The 20,876-nt window shown below is 40.9% G+C and overlaps 1 protein-coding gene across 3 annotated transcripts; it reads left to right on the forward strand.

The window, feature by feature from the left end:
• Positions 1-1,343: 1,343 nt before the first annotated feature.
• On the forward strand, positions 1,344-17,445 carry LOC131914961 (NXPE family member 4-like). Of its 3 annotated transcripts, none has more exons than XM_059267806.1 (6): positions 1,344-1,544; positions 10,102-10,207; positions 12,124-12,857; positions 13,342-13,403; positions 14,935-15,141; positions 16,899-17,445. In XM_059267806.1, exons 2-6 carry the CDS (start codon positions 10,115-10,117, stop codon positions 17,432-17,434), a joined length of 1,632 nt encoding a protein of 543 aa, XP_059123789.1. In that variant the 5' UTR covers positions 1,344-1,544; positions 10,102-10,114; the 3' UTR covers positions 17,435-17,445. The 3 variants fall into 3 exon arrangements, with proteins under 3 accessions (XP_059123789.1, XP_059123787.1, XP_059123786.1); XM_059267804.1 differs by lacking the exon at positions 1,344-1,544 and adding an exon at positions 5,501-5,591; XM_059267803.1 differs by lacking the exon at positions 1,344-1,544 and adding an exon at positions 9,679-9,865.
• The last annotated feature ends 3,431 nt before the right edge of the window (positions 17,446-20,876 follow it).

Consider the following 20,876-nt stretch of genomic DNA (forward strand, 5'->3'; position numbering starts at 1 on the left):
TGGAGGGAGCATTGGTAGCCAAATGAGGAAACTTAATCTAAATTATATATGCATATTTATATTCAAAATGATGTGTATTACAGGGTTTTATTTAGACAGTTAATAGCGTGATTTGTTATGATTTGCTCAGATGTTTTTGTTGTTATTTCACTCCTTCTTCTGTATTTACTCAAAAAGAGTCCAGATGTTTATTACTCAAGCAGTTCATCACTCAAGCACAAATTCTGATCCAGATAGGCCCTGTGACTGCTGGACAAATCTGATAACACTAAATAAAGTCTGAGAGGAATATTCTTGGGACAAATCCATGCCACAAAGCCAGTAAAATGCAGAAGGAAAAAAATCAGAGAAGGGGGTTAAAGGCCCTGTTCACTCAAGCTCTGTTGGCAAGGCTCTCTCCAGTAGCTAACACAACAAGGGAAACATAAAAAGTATTCATTCTTGAAGTGAACTCAGAGTCTTGTTCCTCTGTCTACCATTCCCCTCCTTTCTAGGGCCCTGCGATGCTCAAGGCTAAACTGGCCATGGAATTTTTCTCCCTACCCCTTCCTTAAAGACACTTTACCTGGTTCAGATTCTTCTAACAGTCCTTTGAACAATGAATAGGACAGAATTTTCTGTTGAAATTCTCCTTCAACTCAGACCTTCTCTGTGTCCCTGTGGGGGCTGGGAGTGAGTTAGACCCTCCCTAGGCTGTCAGGATGGAGACCAAGAACCCTATAGGCTTCACTGCTGAGGTGACAGTATGCTGCTGCTTGGTGACAACTGATGCCAGCTAGCATGTGGCTTCTTTATGTCCACAGACTGAAGAATTAAAAGAGCTCAGAGCAAACAAAAGCAAACTTCATGGCAAGCATTACAGACTGTCCCCGCTCCCCAGGGAGAGGAAAGACTCCAGGGCTAGGAGACTCCTGCCCTGTTTTAGGGGTGTGAGTTTTTATATGTATTTAGTGACTCCCATTTGGTAACCCTTCCTACTGTCATACTGGACCTAAGGCATTCAAGGGTCCCTTTGGGGTACATATTAGGACCTTGCTTCTGCCCACAAACATGGAAACAGTGGCTAGTTGTTAGGGTCTGTCACCAAATCAAGGCTGATCTCTAGCCCGCCTCCCCCATTTTAGGTGTTGTAATGAAAGAGAACCTTAATAAGAAAGAAGAATTCAATGCAGTGAAGGGAAATGGTGACTCATGTCCTTCCAGTCTTTCTTTCCTCTGCTCTGCTGTCTTGACTTGCTCTGTGCTCTCTCCCTCTCCCTCTCTTGTCCCCCTCTCCCTCCCTCCCTCCCTCTGCCTCTCTCCTCTCTCTCTCTTCCTCCCCTTGTCCCTTTGCTCCCCCTCCCTTGCTCTTCTTTCTCTGTCAGTCAATAAAGTTTTGCCACATTGCACAAATACAAAGCTCTCATTGTTAACTACGTTAATTTTGAAAGTTAAAATAGGCCGAAGAAGGAGGACATATCACATCTGTCTTTCCAGACAACCAGACCACTAGAGCATCCAGTGGAAAAGGAAGAGGCTGTTACAGATAGATGACAAGGAGCAAGGTAAGTTTGGCAGAGTTTTATTTGAACCCAATACAAATCAAAAGAAAGGCTGTTTCCTCTGCATCCTTTATTTCTTTTTGGACAATATTCAGTTGGTTCTGCTACAAAGGGTCGTGTAACTATTCCATTCAAATTAAAGCCTGCAATCCTAGAAGGGAGTTGTAAGGACTCAGGACCAGAATCAAAAAATGTTCTAGAAGCTCAGAAAGCTGAAAGATTGCAAGGCTCCTCCCCAAAGTTGTAAAAAGCAATAAACAACTGATGGCCCAGAGGAGCTGTCCGCAGGTTGGGTCAGAGAGCTCCAGAGTCAGTTTAAGCAGTTCTCACCCATGCTGTGGTGGGTTCCCGGTGACAGGGCTGCTTTGGGTCACCATGCTCCTTCCTGTAAGTAACCCTGTAGAACCATGTGTTCACTTAGATAGACTTGGGAGGGACTGTGCCTTTGACTGCTCTCTGTGCAGTATATGGCATGAGCAGATGCTTGTCACATCTACCCGGGGAAAAGTCCCACAACAAATATCACCAATATGTTTTTGCAACTGATCGTACTGCTTAGCTTGGTTTTTCTCCATTGATAGTATCCTGATGGGGTAGGTAGATGTGAATATGCCATGGGACCATGGGTTGTAAGAAAGCTCAGTGTGGTCGAGAATTGTCTGGAAAGCTTTCTAAAGGTGGGAGTTGTCTTGATGGCCTGGTGCCACTCCATAGAAGGTTGTCTTCTTAAGTCAGAAAAGCAGCGGCATCTTTTTAAAATTTGTCTTTGGGCGTTTTGCTTTGTGAGGGTCTTTACTATACAGGAAGAATAGTGGTAGGGAAGATTACAACGCTGTTACTTCCCCCACTTACCTCTTCCCCTTGAACGAGAGCCTGGGGGGATGGCTTCTGAATGCCAGATGACAACTTCCAGGAGATTTTCTTAACGATTTTATAACTAGTAATACAAATTAATGTCCATGTTATTCACATAAAGAATTACATAGTCCACTGAAATAAAATTTTATCAGGGTTTTTTTTTTTTTTTATGGGCCTCAGTAAGAGATCTTTTGTGATCTACACACAGTGAATTCCCTGGACCTAAGGTCTAAGTAGATACAGTTTAAAACAGAGCAGACAGACAAGACAGCGCCATACTGCTTCCAAACATGACTGCTTTAATTTATACTCTCATTAATTTATACCAACAATAGGGTCTTATTGAAATTGTGACTTATGTTATTGACCTGATTGAGTTTCAGTCAGCCATGTTTATATGTTTTGACTTTAGAAAATATATTAATGTAATCCATCACACCTGAAAATGAATTTTAAAAAATTATATAACTACCCTGATCAATCAGAAAATTCCTTTCAAGTTAGCTCAACTTCTAACAGTGTTAAAAACTACAATCTATGTTTTTAGGAAAGAACTTCCTCGATCAAATAGAACTCACTGAAAGAGCAAATACTGGATAGTAGTCACCAGATGTTCATCTACATTTGGTGCAAATTTAAACTAACAATGAGGGGAGGCAGATAGACTATCCAATAAATTCCTTACAATCCTCTGATGTGAATGTGTGCTGCTGGGAAATCCTATAAAAGCAAATCACTAGAATTTCTGTGTATCAGCCACAAGAATTTATTTTAAAAGAAAATATATATCAAATTATGTTGCCAGTCAGCATCAGCTGGCCACAGGGAAGTCTCACTAGCCCATATCACTAGCTGGGGAGCTGTTGACAGCCAATGGGTTTTGTGGTCAGGAGAGATTGTTTTCTTTAAGGTGTGGCCCCTGGTAGGTCTAAGGAGCTCTGGTGGGTGCTCCCACACCCTTGAGTTTATGGACGGTGTCAGCTGGACCCATTGGGTCACAAAAAATTAAAAACAGAACAGGAAGTTGGAAGAGAAATGGGGGTGGATCTGGAAGGATTTAGAATTTTTAGTGTGAGAGTGACTATGATAAAAATACATTATGTGCACTATGAAATTCTCAACAAATTAAATATATAAATAATATACATGTATATATCAGAGAAGTGGCTGACTGAATAAGAGCACTTGTTGCTCTTCCAATCTTTTCAAAGTCCTAGGGTTCAATTCCCAGCATCTACATGGTGGCTCCCCACCATCTATAATTCCAGTCCTAAGCAATCTGACATCTCCTTGCATGCACCAGGCATGCAAGGAGTATACAAACATACATGCAGGAACAACACTTATACACATAAAATTAAAATTAAATATGTATATTGAATATACATATAAACACAAATAAACACATATACCTATGTGTGTATCGTATATATCTACACATGTAGGATTTGTATTTCCCAAACTCCTAAACTACTTATATCTTCCATATAGGGACAAATAAAAAGAAACTGAATAATTTTATTTTTCAATCAGACTGAAGCTTCAGAGAGCAACCGAGACAGTGGAGACCAGAGACATCTAGATTCTAGAAAAACAGACAAGAACAGAGTAATTAAGGCAATAAAAGGAAAAAGAAGTAACACTTTGAAAGAACTAATGCACTTTAAATATGTCCAACACTTGACAACACAGAATTATACTCAGCAAAAATAGTCCACAATATTAAAAATTAAGAGGGAAAATATAATTTTGGGAATCTGCCACCAGAAGATTAAAATTACAGAATATTATAGGTAGATATTAAGCAGAAGAAAAATATCCCTAAATGATATAACAGAAATGTAAGAAAGAATGTAAACTAAGAAGCTAAATAATAAGCATTCTACAAAATAATAACTTGTATTATATAAATAATGATTTTAAAAATTTATATACCTGGCAAAGCTAACAACAAAAGACATTTGAGATAATTCAATGTAAATGCAGTATAATTCCATATGCTCCTTCACTTCCCGGCAAATATTTAAGTGTACATTTTTTTTAAGAACTAAGCTCTACAGAGATGGCTTAGGTGATCAAGGCATTTGTCTCTCAGTCTGATGCCCTGAGTTCGGTTCCTGGAACCCACATTAGAAGGAAAGAACTGATTCTCCTTCAGATTGACTTCTGGGGGCTGAGGAGATGGCTCAGTGGTTAAGAGCACTGGCTGTTCTTCCAGGGACCCAGGTTCAATTGCCAGTGCCCACATGGCAGCTCGCAGCTGTCTGTAGGTCCAGTTCTATGGGATCTGACACCCTCACACAGACATACATGCAGGAAAAACTCCAACGCACTTAAGATCAAAATAAGTAAATTATTTTTAAACAATTGTCTTCTGTCCTTCACATATATAGTGGCATGAGAGCTCCTGTATGTGTATGTGCATGCACCACACACACACACACACACACACACACACACACACACACACACACACACGGGGTTGGGGGAGTATTTTGTCTTGTTGCTTGGTTCCTGGCAGTCGGCCATAATTCTTATTACAGCTAATGTGATCTTTTTCTCTGGTTGTCTTTGGAAAATGTCTCTTTGTCTTTCATTTTTCAATAGTTGGAATGCTGTTCACTTTTCTGCAATTTTTTTTGAGAAAGAGTTTCTCTGTGCAGCTCTGGCTATCCTGGAACTTGCTACGTAGACCAGGATGGACACAAACTAACATAAGTCCACTTGACTCAGCCTCCAAGTGCCTGAATTAAAAGTGTGTGCCACTATGTCCAGCTAGTCTATTTTTCTTGTTATGGAATTTGCCATATAATAGTAATGATTTTTAAAAAATTCTGTTAGAAAATTTCCATATCAATGCTGTATATGGGACAGTTATTTGTCCCACCCCATACGAATGTGTCATTTTGTCCCCTGCCTATGTTTCATTTTGGGGTTGAAATTGGCACATTCTGTACACAATAGTACAGATTTGAGTAGATTACCATTAGGAGCTATGGCTTTGTGGGAGTAGATGTGACCTTATTGGAGGGTTGGGTTTTGAGGTCTTCTATGCTCAAGCTACTCCCAGTGAGATAGTTTACTTCCTGTTACCTGCATAAGCAGGTATAGCAGCTCCTTCACCAGCACTATGTGTTCCTACATGCTGCCATGCTCCCTGCCATGATGAAAATGGAATAAACCTCTGAAACTGTAAGCCACCACCTCAAGTAAATGTTGGCCTTTATAAGAGTCACCATGGTCATAAATGTCCCCTCACAACAATAGAAACCCTTGCTAAGACAGGAGCTACCAGAAGTGGGGTATTGCTGTGATAGGCCTGACCATGTTTTTGTTTGGAGGAATTTTTTGGACTTTGGTACTTTGTGTTAAGAAAGCAGTGGCATGCTTTAAGCACTGCTTAATGGGACAGACTAGTAGGAGCATGGAGGACAGTGGAGCTAAGAGTAATTAGAACTGTCTGAGGCTGGCTCAAAAGGTTTCAGAGAAGTGTTTTAGTATGTTGCCTAGAGATCATTCTTGTGATATTTGGGGTGAAGAGTGTAGATGCTTTTTGCCTTTGTCTAAAAAGGTTGCTTGAGGCTAAAGGGAAGAGTTTTTGATTAATTGCCTTGGCAGAGGAAATCTCAAAACAGCCTAGTATAGACTCTGTTGTGTAGTTACTAGTGTTAACTCTAATGAAGATATATAATGAAAAAGAGCAAGCTGAGCAAAAAAAAATATTTGAGGAGAAAGGAGCACCAGAAAGTGGAATGGAGTGAAATCCTGCACTCAAGGAGATAAAACAGATTAAGAAATGGAATAAAGGGTGTGGTGATATCAGGACAAGATCCCACCCAGCTAAGTCTCCAACTTGTGAAAATAAATTAAAGAAAGGCTTAGAGCCAGGTAGGTGTGGTGGTGCATGGCTTCATTCCCAGCACTGGGAAGGCAGAGGCTGGCGGATCTCTGAGTTTGAGGACAACCTGGTCTACAGATCCAGTTTCAGGGCAGCCAAGTTTAAGCAGTAAAGGTGGAGAACAGGAAGCTGGTGATGATGTAATTGAATGAGGGGGCGATATTCCAATGCCAGGAATCAGCAGAACTAGGCAGCTTTGGCCACATGGTTCTGGCCATAGAGTCAAGGAGCAACTAAGGAAAGCCACCAGAGCCAGGCATGTGTCAGGGGTGTCGCTGCATGAAGGCCTAGAGAGGCCAATTAGTGAAGCTGTGAAGCTGAAGCCTGGATTGCCTTGGAGACTCCAAGATATTAAAGATGCCAGAATTGTGGGATACCTGCCCAGGAGAGCTGTGAACAGGGAGTGGATCCAGCCCAAGAGAAACAAGTGTGTTCAGTCAACCGAGCTGAACTGAGCTGGAACTCTGAAGATCATTTTGACATCAGACATGGAGATACAAAGTTTGCAATTTGCCCAGCTGGTTTTTGGACTTGCTTTGGTCTGGTATTTCCTCAAATGCTCCATTCCCTATGTTTTGGAACAGATATATATATATATATATATATATATATATATATATATATATATATATATATATATATATACATATATACACTGTGCCACTATATGTTGGAATCATGTGGTCTGCTTTTGGGTTTTGATTTTACAAGGGATTACAGTTAAGAGATTGCATGAATCTCAGAAGAGAATTTGAACTTTATAATTTTAAATACGTTTGAGACTGTTCTAGACTATGGGGACTTTTGAAGTTGGACTGAGTACATTACACATTATGACGTGGCTTCAAGCTTTTGGGGGCCAGAGAATGGAATGTGGCAGTTTGAAAGAAGATGGCCTCCAGAGGGAGTGGTACTATTAGGAAATGTGCCTTTGTGCGAGTAGGTGTGACCTTGGTAGAGGAAATGTGTACTGTGGAGGTGGGCTTTGAGGTATCTTATGCTCAAGCTGCTCCCAATGAGACAGTTACATTCTGTTACCCACATATCAAGATGTAGTAGTTCCTTCTCCAGCACCAGGTCTGCCTGCATGCCAACATGCTCCCTGTCATGATGATAATATACTAAGCCTCTGAAACTGTAGGCCACCACTTAAATCAAATGTCTGCCGTTGTAAGAGTTGCCGTGGACCTGGCTTGAGCCTGGCAGTGCTGACATACTCCTTGAATCCCATCACTCAGGAGGCCGAGGTAGTGGATCTCTGTGAGTTTGAGGCCAGCCTGATTTACAGAGCAAGTTCTAGGACAGCCAGAGAAACCCTGTCTCAAAAAACTTAAAAAAAAAAAGTGTTGCCATATTCATGTTGTTTCTCACAGCAATAAACCCTAAACAAGTGACATTCATTTTCTTTCTTTTTCTTTTTCTTTTTTTTTTTTTTTTTTTTTTTCGAGACAAGCTTTCTCTATGTAGCTTTGTGCCTTTCCTGGAACTCATTCTGTAGTCCAGGCTGGCCTTGAACTCACAGAGATCCACCTGCCTCTGCCTCCTGAGTGCTGGGATTAAAGGTATGTGCTACCACCGCCTGGCCAAGTGTCACACATTTTCAATGCCAGAAAATCTCTGGCCACACAGATAAAGCAAAGGACACCAGGCTGGAAAGCATGTCCTCTCCAGCCTTCTGTCCATTCCATCCCTTACAGGAAAAACCCAACTGAGCGGTGATGGCCTTTAATTTCAACATTCAGGGGCAGAGGCAGAAAGATCTCTGAGTTTGAGGCCAACCTGGTCCTAACAATAGTATGAAACTTGAACACTCTTTCTTAGCTCTTGCCTAGGATGGAGGTCTATCTAGAATAAATGTCAACAGAGGATATTTCCTTGAGATAAAGATAGGAGTCAAGCTGCACCCTGACTTCTAAAAGGCAGTTACACAATAACCCATCATCAGTACTTTCCAAGACAGTGTTTGCTCACGTTAGCAGCCCAGCCCACGACAGGCTGGATAAAACTAACCCATTAGTCTTAATAGTGTGCACCAGCCAGAGCTGCCTCGGCAGTCCAGCCTGCATTTCTTCTTCCTGCTGGTCTAAATCTTTGGTCAAATCATGCAAGATCAGCCACCTAAACAAGAATAGAAACACTCCTTTAGAGATCTTTGAAGGACAGCGGTAATAATTTGCACACAAGAAGAGATTCATGTGGTGATACTGTGTTCCCTAAAATATTGTGCACCCTAATAAACTTATCTGGGGTCTGAGAACAGAACAGCCATAATATTAAACATAGAGGTTAGGCAGTGGTAGCACACACCTTTAGTCCTAGCATTCCAGAGGCAGATCATCTGGATCTCTGTGAGTTCAAAGCCACACTGGAAACAGCCAGGCATGGTGACACACGCCTTTAATCCCAGGAAGTGATGACAGAAAGCAGAAAAGTATATAAGGCGTGAGGACCAGGAGCTAGAGCTCATTAAGCTTTTAGGCTTTTGAGCAACAAACTGTTCAGCTGAGATTCATTCTGGATGAGGATTCTGAGGCGTCCAGTCTGAAGAAACAGGATCAGCTGAGGAATTGGCAAGGTGAAGTAGCTGTGGCTGGTTGTGTCTCTCTGATCATTCAGCGTTCACCCCAATACCTGGCTCTGGGTTTGTTTTTATTAATAAGAACTTTTAAGATTCATGCTACAGATTCATGTCCACATGAGAATCTTCAAGATCTCTAGAGAAGTCAGAACTCTTGTGGAGAAACATTGTACTTTAAACCATGCATTCATCTCTATTGCAAAATAACATGCCTGTAACTAATATCTGCACCCAAGTGATTCCTCATTACCCAGATTTTCATCAAGAAAAGAAGCCTGCACTTACTTCATAATCATATAACTAAAAGCCCTTGGAGGCAGAAGAGTTCCAGTCACTCATCCGAGGACAAGGCTTCTTAGAAGTTCTGAATTTCTAAATTCTGCCCCTCATTTCAGCCTCTGCTTGACTTGGTCACCGTGGTTTTGCCATCCAGATTCCCCCCCTTAAGGTGAAGGGTGTGAATCCCACTGAAAAGTGGCCTCTACCCTATGCCCTGCAGCTTACATCTGTGATGTATTATGGTGCAGGAAGGCCATGCAGTGGTAGCACCCTACTGGCCACAGAAGGAGCCTCCCCACCAAGCTCACCCAGTTCTTAGAAATGAGGGTACTGTTCAAACAAAATGACTTGTCTTTTCTTACATTCTTACTGTTGAGCAGTAACCCCTCCCAGCTAATCTAAGCTGAAAAAGATAAATCAGATTTCAGATCAAAGACAAATGTTCATGTAAGCGGAAGAAAAACAGGCTAAAGTTGCAAGGGTTTTTTTTAAAGTAATAGGTAAGAGTTTTAAAGTAACTCGTTTTAAGGTTGAGAGGTGGCAGAAAAACTGGTGATGAAGAGACTCCATGAAGACTGGTAGACCATCTTCTATTAGATGTTGTCACAGTTCTTGGTATCATTATTGGTGAAGTATTTGGTCTGCTCTTTGTGGTTGAGAGGAGAGAAAAGAGAATCTGGAGGTGGTATAACCTGGAGGATCCACCTAGATGTGAGTGTCCTACCCACTTCAGGTTCTTGGTATCTTAGCTGTTGGTGGGCTCCAAACTGAGAGCTAATGGGGTGACAGAGGCTGGGGGACAGCAGGGACAACCAAGAGGGCCAAGATGTCACCTGAGAATAACTTAACTGAGAGTAAAGGAATCAGGACCCATGAGTGTGCCCCACCTCTGTGTGTGATTTCCTTTCTGTTTCATTACGTGATGAGTTTCTGTGATTGTCTCATAGGACAATTCGAACCATGAAAACGATGACCAGTCGTAAGTCACTGTGGGTGCTGCTGTTCATAGTTATCTTCTGGGTCTCGTTTACAGTTTTCAGAAACCCATCGAAGGTAAGGAACTAATCTCTTTTTCTGTTTTACTTGATATTGTGTATCTAGGAAAGTGTAAGTTGCAAAGACCTACCAACTGGAACGCAGATGGCTTATCAAGCAGCATTAACAAACCAACATTACCGACACTTGTTAAACACAGCAACAAGTGGGGGACGTCCCAAACCTTTCATGTATGAGCTGGGACCCAGGGCAGAGGGTGCTTCTCAGAGACAGGGAAGCCAGAGGGAGGGCAGGCATTATAGGCAGCCATTCATGTGTGTGCTTACACAGACACTGTTCTGTACTGCTTGTGGATAAGTGCAGCCATTGTTTGACAAGGTCCTCAGCCTGTGTTTGCACTGGCCTTAAGGAAACTTCTGTAGGACAGAATACATTCACTTCTATGTTCTGAAATGGACCTGCCTTTTGAAAACTGTGGAGAATTACGAGTGGGAAACATTTCCCTCCTCCAGTACCAGGCAGTCTAAATATCTATACAAACTTTAATTCATTGCAGCGTTTAAGGCTTACATTTTATTTTGTTAGTGTTGGCTTTGTTGTTTGTTTTCTCTATTTCGTTGGTTGCTTCTCTGCTATGGAGTGGGGCTTTAGTTGGTGATAGTGGTTAGTTGCTTTTATTTATTTGCAGAACTTTGTTTTTGTTTTTGTGATACATAGATTCACTCGGTAGCATAGGTTAGCCCTTCTCTTGTTGTACAGCTCAAGTTCACTTTCAGACTTGCAGTTATCCTGATTCAGCTTTCACTGCTTTTAGAGAGCTATTTATTAAAAATATTCTTGTTCACAGTTTATTATTATTATCTACACAAGAATTGCGTTCATGCAAGCTACTTTGCATTTACTGAAAATTTTAATTAGTGATTGGTAGCAATGATCCATCTTATTATTACTTCATTGGACATGCTAGGATACTTTTTAATATCTTTTCAAATCATAGAGACAGTCCCACTTGCCATGAGTCCAATGCCTTTCTGAAGTTTCCCATGTGTCCTAGTTAGGATTTCTATTGATGTTTTGAAACACTATGACCAAAAGCAACTTGAAGAGGAAATAGTTTATTTGTCTTATATTTCTACATCACTGTCCATCATTGAAGGAAGTCATGAGAGGAACTCAAACAGGGCAGGATCCTGGACTCGGTAGCTGATTAAGAAGCCATGGAGGGGTGCTGCTTACTGGCTTGTTCCTCATGGCTTGCTCAGCCTGCTTTTTATAGCACACAGGACCACTAGCTCAGAGGTAATTCCACCCAGAATGAGCTGAGCCCTTGCACATCAATCACTAATGAAGAAAATGCCCTACATACTTATGTACAGCCCAATCTTATGGGGGCATTTTCTCAATTGAGGCTCCCTCCTCTCTGATAACTGTAGCTTGGGTCAAGTTGACATAAACCTAGCCAGCACACCATATCATTTCATAATACTCACAATAACCATTCAAGGTACATAATTATGACATGATAGTTGATAAAATCTGATTTACAGTTATGTGGGTGAATCACCTATAGAGGCCAGAAGATGACGTCACATCACCAGGAGCTGGAGTTACAGGTAGTTGTTACCCAATGGCAATTGAACTCAGGTTCTCCTTAGGAACAGGAAGCACTCTTAACTGCTCAGCCCTCTCTCCATCCCCATATCACCACCATTTTGAAGAAGATCCCAGCAAGGGCTATTGGAGGTTCAATGGGTTTACAAAATAAGTCATTGAAAACCAGAGTTATATTGACAATTTAAATAAAGACATCTCTGTGTGAAACATATGCGACCACAAAATATAAGTGTAAAGTGATTTCTACACATCTCGGTGTTCTATAAAAGACAAAAGTCAGTTAACCTACCAAAACTTTTACATTTTACATTAAATAGCAACTTTTTCTTTGTTCTCTATTCTATTTCTTGCCCATTCAGGTACGGATTCAGTTCAAGTTGCCTGTGTACTTCAGTCACTGGAATTTGGCCACAACATCCTCATGCCCTACAGTGCCTCTGAACCTACCGGTTTCACCAAAAGAGACAGAGCTGAGAGTCAGGGAGGTCCTAGAGAAACTAGACAAAAGGATCCCGCCCAGGCCTTTTACCCATCTCAACACCACCACCAGCGCCACACACAGCACAGCCACCATCCTCAACCCTCGAGACACACACTGCATGGGGGAAAAACTGGATGTGCTGGTGGAAGCCAGGGACCACCTGGGACGCAGGAAGGAGTATGGTGGAGACTTCCTGAGGGCCAGGATATCCTCCTCAGCCCTGAAGGCAGGAGCTTCTGGAAAGGTGACAGACTTCAACAATGGCACCTACCTTGTCAGCTTCACTCTGTTCTGGGAAGGCCCGGTGACCCTGTCTATCCTGCTCATCCATCCCAGTGAAGGAGTGTCAGCTCTCTGGAGAGCAAGGAAACAGGGCTACGACAGAATCATCTTCACTGGCTGGTATGTAAATGGGACCTCTCAGGTCCACTCTGAGTGTGCCTTGATTCTAAACTCAAGTGTCGAGCTGTGCCAATACCTGGATGACCGGGACCAAGAAGCATTCTACTGTTTGAAGCCTCCAAATGCACACTGTGTGGCTCTTTCCCACATGAAATCAAAGAACAAGGAAGTTTCCTATCTTAGGCAGCAAGAGAGGAGCCTCTTTGAAAGGTAAATATTATTGTTTCACATTTCTGGGGAGAAATTGGTAATCTAGGATGCAGGGAATGTATTCTAAGCACTGTAACTTAGGGACTCTGTAAGAAGAGTCCTTTGAGAGGGGACCTGTGAATTCATTTGGGGACAGTGTTCAATCTCCAGGGGTCCTCAGACATTTGTGATAAGTAATACTTATCAACGAACCTAAAAAACGCAGGTTGACTAAGAACAAAAGGAAACAGAATTATATGTTTTTGTGTGTGTTCTAATCATTCTTTCTGTGTCTCAATACACTGCCTTGCATACATACCTTCTGGGTCCCTGGCTCCTATGAACTATGAAACAAATAAATGGAAACTTACTCAATGACCTGAAATTCTAGGCAGAGAAATTAGATTATCACTGAGAAGTAGCAGAAGGATTGGCCAATCTGGGTTCTGGAACTATGCTTGAGTTGAGGCCACTGCAGATTAATTTCTGTATCTGTCTCTTTAAGGTCAAATATAGGTGTGGAGATTATGGGAAAATCCAATGTGATTAGTGTCTCCAAATGCAACAGTAAGTGGTTCTGTGCTTGGCGGGCGGTGCTTAACACTGGACCCATTTAAAGGTCCTTCTCTCTCTGCTGGACTTGGTCACTGTCTCGGGTCTCATAAGGTGGGCCAAGGCACAAATTCCGTATGTGAATGAATGTTTGGATTCACTAGTATCTTTTGTGCCTGCTTTAGTAACCATATTTCTCAGCAATCGACCCTCAGGTAGAAGGTCATCTGCCCATCCTACAAAACAAGCTGCAAACAACAAAACTCTCTCCCAAGTCTTTACCTAGTTCTTCATCCCCACCACCACCATCTGCTGCCATCTTCACAGCCTCCCTAGAATCATCACTTAGACATCTGCAATGTGCCATCTAGGAGTTAATTTACTAGCATGCTTCACTCTTGGTGTTTAAATTTTTTTTCAAAAAACCTCACATGTGTATTCACCTCTCTCTCTCTCTCTCTCTCTCTCTCTCTCTCTCTCTCTCTCTCTCTCTCTCTCTCTCCTTTGAACAGCTCATAAATACCACCTAAAATGATTTAAGATAACTATATCTTTTGTCTCTCTACATTCACCATGGAAAGTTTGCTAATTGCTAAGACATTTTTCCATGTAGAAGGAAAACACATGTTTCTGATTGCAGAAGTAATGTGTAGTACATACCCAACAAGCACAAAGCCCTAGGCTTGACCCTCAGCACCACGTAAACACACACCCATGATTTCCAAAATCTGGAACTGTCGGCGGGAACCTGAGGTATTCAAAGCCATCCTCACCTACATAACAAGTTGAAAGCAATCCTGGGCTATGTGAGACCCTGTCTCAAAGACAGACAAAGACTGACTTAGAGAGGAAGAAGGAGAGAAATGGTATTTCTTTTGTCCCATGTATATCAGCACCTTAATAGTAGTTGTTAAAATATTAATTGACCCTTTTGGAGTGATGAATAATTGTGACCCCAAATCTGCTGCCACGCCATCCTAGCCACCCACACACCCACACCTTCCCAGGTCTCTTCATTACCCAGAGATTAAGGTGGAAGATCTGGGCCTTCTTAGACCTCCAGGCCTCTCTCAATGCAAACTGACCAATTGATAGCCAAGTTCACCCTGCATTTATCTCAAAGTGTTCATAGTTTCATGGTGACATTTTAGACACCATGAGAGCATGTGACAAGCACAGGAACCAAGTAGAATAACACGATCAGATTGAAGAACTCTCGCCCTATATAAGAATTGATGAGGCTGGTCTCATGGCAGGGCTAACAAATAGTTAAATTTTAGTTGAAGGCCTTTTTTATTCTGAGAAGAAGAACCCCATGTACTTTTCATATAAACATTAATAGGTATCACTTAGGAAACTCACATCAGAGGTAGCTTTTACTGAAAATAAATATTCCATTATGAAGATACTTTAATAAGCTTCTTTTTATTGTCACCAACCACCCACACGCCTATCTAGAGGGTTCTTTGGAAAAGATGGAAGGCTCTTAAACACAGGTGAATAGAGTGGTGTTTTAGAAGACTCGATCTTGCTGATTTCTTGGCAGAAGAAGCTGTTCCAGCAAAAGGGAGATGCAAGCTCGGGACGACATCTGCAATCCCCAGTGGGCACGTCTGGAAAAACACCTGGTCTCCAGCCTCCTGTAGTTTGGCTCCAATCAAAATGAAAGAATGCCTGAGAGGAAAATTCATCCATCTGATGGGTGATTCCACAATCCGCCAGTGGATGGAATACTTCAAAAGCAGTATCAAGAGTATGTCTCAATATAAGCTATTCACATCACTTTTGGAAACTACGTTTTCATTTCTAGGGGTAAAAAGGAGTACAGGAAATTCCTCCTCCATTGTAGTTCTATAGTTCTTAATCAGGAACCACTGGCATTATTTAAAAAATGTTACTATCAATTCCTAGAATCATGGTTCTCAAGCTATGGATCATGAGCCCGTTGGGGACAAAAGACCTTGTTTTAGGGGTCTTGAAAAACCATCTGCATATCAGATAATTACATTATGATTCATAACGGTAGCAAAATTATAGTTATGAATTATCAATGAAAATGATTTTTGGTTGGGGGTCACCACAACATGAGGAACTGTATTAAAGGGTCACAGCAATTGGAAGATTGAGAATCACTGATCTAGAACAGTGTTCACTATCCTTAGCATTTGTTTTGAATGAAATAAAGTAACAGACAGCAAGTATTTATCACATTGCAAGGCACACTAACACATAGGCAGTACCCAGAAAGAAACTGAGAGGACATGTTAGATCATGATTTCCAGTAAACAAATGGACCCTCATAATTTCGTCTCTCTCAGCTACAAAATCGAGATTCTAGTGAAACTTTATCATCACATGGTCTGATGTTGCAGGTTTCATAGGTCATACAGTATCTGAAGTTTGAATGACCCTCCCCCTCAGCATGTAGGTTACAGTGGGTCGAGATCACTGTATACTGTATGTAAAGTTCAATTCTGTAGCCAGAATGTGCTTGGGAAAAGAGAACTGGAGTGAGTTGGAAGCAAGGGAGACACTAGTTCTACCACTCGCCCCCAAAGACTCTCCAGCATATCTCTCTTGTAGCCTCACTCCCTGCCTTAGACTTCTCAGCCAGCCCTCCCTTCCCCATTAAGACATGGTTCAAGGCATCTGTGGTCACTGACTACATATTTTTTCAGAAGCTGTAGGGATAGAATGACTCACCTTGCTGTTCTGATTAGGGTCTAATTGGCACAATGGAACAGGGTGGACGTTGTCTTCTATTCATAGTGTGCTTACTTTCAGAGGTGTCTAGATTAGAGAGATTTTTTTTCTCAAAGGTTGAAGTGGGGATTATAAGTGCCCTTTGAGTCACAAACTGTCATCTTGGGCAATTTGACACCCTGTCTTGACTTTCTTTTCTACAACATGACAAGTGTGTGTGTGTGTGTGTGTGTGTGTGTGTGTCTGTGTGTGTGTGTGTGTGTGTGTGTGTGTGTGTGTGTGTGAATATCACTGAGGCAAGTGGCTGCATCTGCTAGATAAATGCTGTTGTAAAGGGCATCACAAATGAGCCATCATATTACTGTCACTAATGTAGATGAGACACTTGGTGCCATTCCACTCTTAGGGAAAGAAGAAGAACAGAGAATACAGTTTTAGATTCCTGGAGCCATTACAGAGCTTTGCTTGGCTTCTTTTGCACATAACATCAATTAATAGCCTTCCCTATCTACCCTCATTTAAGGTCAGGGTATAGGTAACATGTCCTATGAGAACAGCATGGACACACTAATCGCATCATCTTCCTGTAAAGCTGAGTTCAAAGCTAAAGCCATCCCCTGCACAATTCAACCTGAATGATTCTGGAAGAGGGCAGTTCCTTATCATAAAGCACTTTGAGTTGTTTGAGTGTCAGATACCATAAGTTTATACAACTCTAAACACCAGATCTTTTCTTCTATATTTGTGGCTAGTTGATCTCTGTAACTGTATTCTCCTTTTTTGGGGGGATTGCCTGTTGGCTCTCAGCACTGAAGTCTGTGGATCTGCATGAGACTGGAAAACTGCAACACCAACTCGCTGTGGACTTGGATGAAAACATCAACATCCAGTGGACAAAACATGGTTACCCCCTTGTTGGGTCATTGGTCTACTCTGTCAAAGAGATGGAGTACATTGCACGGATACTTGACAGAACTGGAGGAGAGAAAAACACGGTCATTGTCATTTCTCTGGGTCAGCATTTCAGACCTTTCCCCATTGACCTTTTCATCCGAAGGGCCCTCAATGTCCACAAAGCTCTTCAGCGTCTTCTCCTGAGAAGCCCAGACACTATGGTTGTCCTCAAAACAGAAAACATCAGGGAGATGAGCAGTGATGTGGAAAGATTTAGTGACTTCCATGGTTACACCCAGTACCTTGCCTTAAAAGATATTTTCCAGGATCTCAATGTGGGTGTCATTGATGCCTGGGATATGACAATTGCATATGGCACAAATGATGTCCATCCACCACAGCATGTGGTTGGAAGTCAAATTAATATATTCTTAAATTATATTTGCTAGCAAACACATAACTCTAAAAGTCACTCATTGAATTTCAAAGATGCAGTGAATTCTGCTGGAGTGTCAGGTACCGGGATGTCCAAGTAGTCCAAGGAGTTAGTCTGCACTCTGGTCCATGTGATCCACCTAGTTCTGCCTGACAAGGCCCTAGACTGGGTTTCTGCTTCAAGTTGAAGCTCAAAAGAATCAATGAATGGTCCTCTCTTTTTTGATCAGGTCCTCTCTTTTCTGATCAGAGCCAACCTGTTCTGTATCAATTGGAAGTTAGGATTCCCTTGGCTGAGACCTTCTCCCTGTTGCTGTGAGTCCAGGAAAATGAAGTGATTTTGTATAACATTTTTAAAGGTCTTTGATTCAATCTTTAAATATTTTTGTTGAGACTATTTACATCCATGTTCATCAGGGAAATTGTTCTGTACTTTTTTCTTGGTTGTGTCTCAAAGTTTGACATCGGGACAATACAGACTTTAGAGAAAGAGTTTGGTATCATTCCTTCTGTTTGTGATTAGTAGATGGGTCTGAGAAGCGTTGGTTAGGTTTTCTTTAAAAGTTCATAGTATTCAGTACTATGTTCTGTAGACCAGGCTGGCAATGAATGCAGAGATCTGCCTTCCTCTGCATCCTGAGTGCTGGAATTAAAGAAATATGTGTGGGGCGTTTACCCAACCACCCCCACAGTTCCCCAGAGTTTTCTTGAGTGCGAGCAGCAGGAAATATTAGATAGAAGGATTTATTGCGGAGAATATCGCAGAGATAAACAGATAGAAAATAAAGGATAGCCTCGAGAGGGCCTGGAACCTATTCCAACGGGCCCCGACTGTCTCTGCCCCAGGGTTTTTATAGAGACGCCAAGGGGTGGAGCAAAAGACCTCCTCCCCCAGCACAGCCAAGTGCAGACCATCCCAGACACCTGCACTCAGGCCCGTGGTCTAATCATCCTCTATGAGGACCTGCTGGGTAAAGCCACGAGGAACCCGAGAATGGGCTCCCACAGGTCCCCCTTTCTTAATATATAAAAAAATAACTATAATGGCTTACAGCAATCTCCATAGCTGTTACACCTCCCAGTATGGGAGTAGAGGATGATATAGATGGCATTTCTCTTTTGAATTAGGTCCAAGGTGACTACAGCAGTCTTAGCTGCCTCAAGCCCTTTCTAAGCCAAAAACTCTTAAGGCGACTACAAACTTAAAGAATCCCTTAGCTTCATCAATACCATTAACAGGTTAACATAAATATTGCTATACATAGTCACAATTCTCTCAATCTTATAACACAAAGCAAACTCTTAACAGAACCATTTGAATTAGCATATATGGTGCTAAACATAGTTAACAATTTTCTCCGCCTTACAACTTTAACTCAATCATTTGAATTTTCTTGCTAACAGAACATAGGAAAAACTTCGATGTATTCACATCAAACTTAAATATTTCCTTAACTCCACAAAACCAGGGTGCATTAATATCAATAGGTTTCTGCAAACATAATTCAATCTCATAACTCCTCCTTTTCTTTATAATTTTTTAAACAAAATCTCAAACCTAGTTAGAGGAACCCAAACATATATAATTCCTACAAACCCATATTGAAAAGCAATCTTCTCAATCTAACCATTAACACTTTGAAAACTTAGCAAAACATCCAAAAGCAGTTTCTTAATAAAACTCTTTACACTTTAAAAGTAGTCTCTTAATATACCCCATTTGCATTTCTTACTAACAAAAACATGACATTAATCCACTCAAACAACTTTTGAAATTAGACTAAGGAATATTAACTCTCCCCCTTTTCTTTATAATTTAAGCAAAATCTCAAGCCTAGTTAGAAAACCCAAACTTCTGTTTAAACAGTTCCGTTTGTAACACAAACCAGTTCCATAAGTAATTCCATTTTACATAAACAGTTCCAAAAAACAATTCATGAATCACCAGTTAATAAAGCATATATGCATACACAAAACTGCATCTTGATTCTAGGTAGAAATAAATTTCTTCATTTAAACAGTTCCATTTTTAACCCAATTCCAGCAAACAGTTCTAGGTCATTACTATGAATAAACTCAAAATTGTCCCATTGCAATGAAATCTCTACTGTTCATTTCATTTCTTAAGTCCCAAAATTCACATGATAAATTCTGGTACGAGCCTTCCAAATATGAAGAAATCCATAACCAAAATCTTTGTAGTTTTATCTCATTTTAAGTTCAAAAAGTTCAAACAAGAAATAAATTCTAGTATCAGGCTTTCACTTCCAAATATGAAGAGATGGTTTTCAACCAAAACTTTTTGCCGTTAACAATTTTACTTCAAACAAGCGTCTCTGCAACTTTTCTCACAGAGACCTTTTTAGGTACAGTAGTATTCTAAACCGCACCGTTTTTGATGTTAGCTCAGGTTTTTCTGTGTTGCGTTGATTTTCCATGAATCTCAGCTGCGGATGCCTTGTGCTAGTTCTGGCGTCCGCCATTCTTAGCTTCTTAGCGGCTTCTGGAGCTTTTGAAAAAACGCTCAGACTGCCTGCTTTGCAGTCTGCTAGGACACTAACTTCTGTATGTCTCAGGTTCTTTCACCATATACATTAAGAATAGACTCACACTTAACATTTACACTTTACAAACTCACATATAACCTTTTGCCTTGCAAAGCATTTAGACTATCATTCAACATCTACATTTTACAAACTCACATATAACGTATTAACATCTACTTATTTATACTCCTTAAGGAAACTATAGAACTACTTTAGCAAATATATTTCTTATTACTTCTTATATACTAATATTCATTCCACCTTATTTCTTATTTAAACTTACATTTACAGCTAACATCTTTACTTCTTACAAGCTTATCACTACATGTCTTAAGACTACCTTAGATATTTCTTGCAAGCTTATATTCTTAAATGAACTCTATAGATCTATTTTACAAACTTATACAGGGCTACCATTAGCATATATTTAACTTAGCAAACATCTAAAGATTTCTTAACAGATCTAACAAGAGAATTTTTACAAACTCACATATCTTATTTTCATCTTTTTCTATTTCTTACTCTTAATTATTAGTACTATCTCTTATTAGACAGATTCTCTTAACTAGACAGGCAGTACATACATCATTTCTAAAGTTTAGAGTTTATGGTCAGCTTTGTTATAAAGCACTGCGATTTAGTGAGTGTTGTTATAGAGTTGTGATATAGAGATGTGTTAGGGGACTGTAACATCTTCGGGACGAAGCCACACTCCAAAGTTGCCAGTTCTCTCAGCCGTTCCGGAACCAGCAGAGATGCACTGTTAGCGGTAAACAGTTTTTAACTAGAGGCTGTCCCTTCACCCAAATTCATAATAGTTCCCCTATGTGCTTCAATTCAGACAAACGTTTCTATTACAGCAGTACTTTTGGTTTGTTCTACGGAAAAACTTCACTTCACACTGAGGGTG

The sequence above is a fragment of the Peromyscus eremicus genome, chromosome 7 (genome assembly GCF_949786415.1).
Source record: "Peromyscus eremicus chromosome 7, PerEre_H2_v1, whole genome shotgun sequence".
Lineage (NCBI taxonomy): Eukaryota > Metazoa > Chordata > Mammalia > Rodentia > Cricetidae > Peromyscus > Peromyscus eremicus.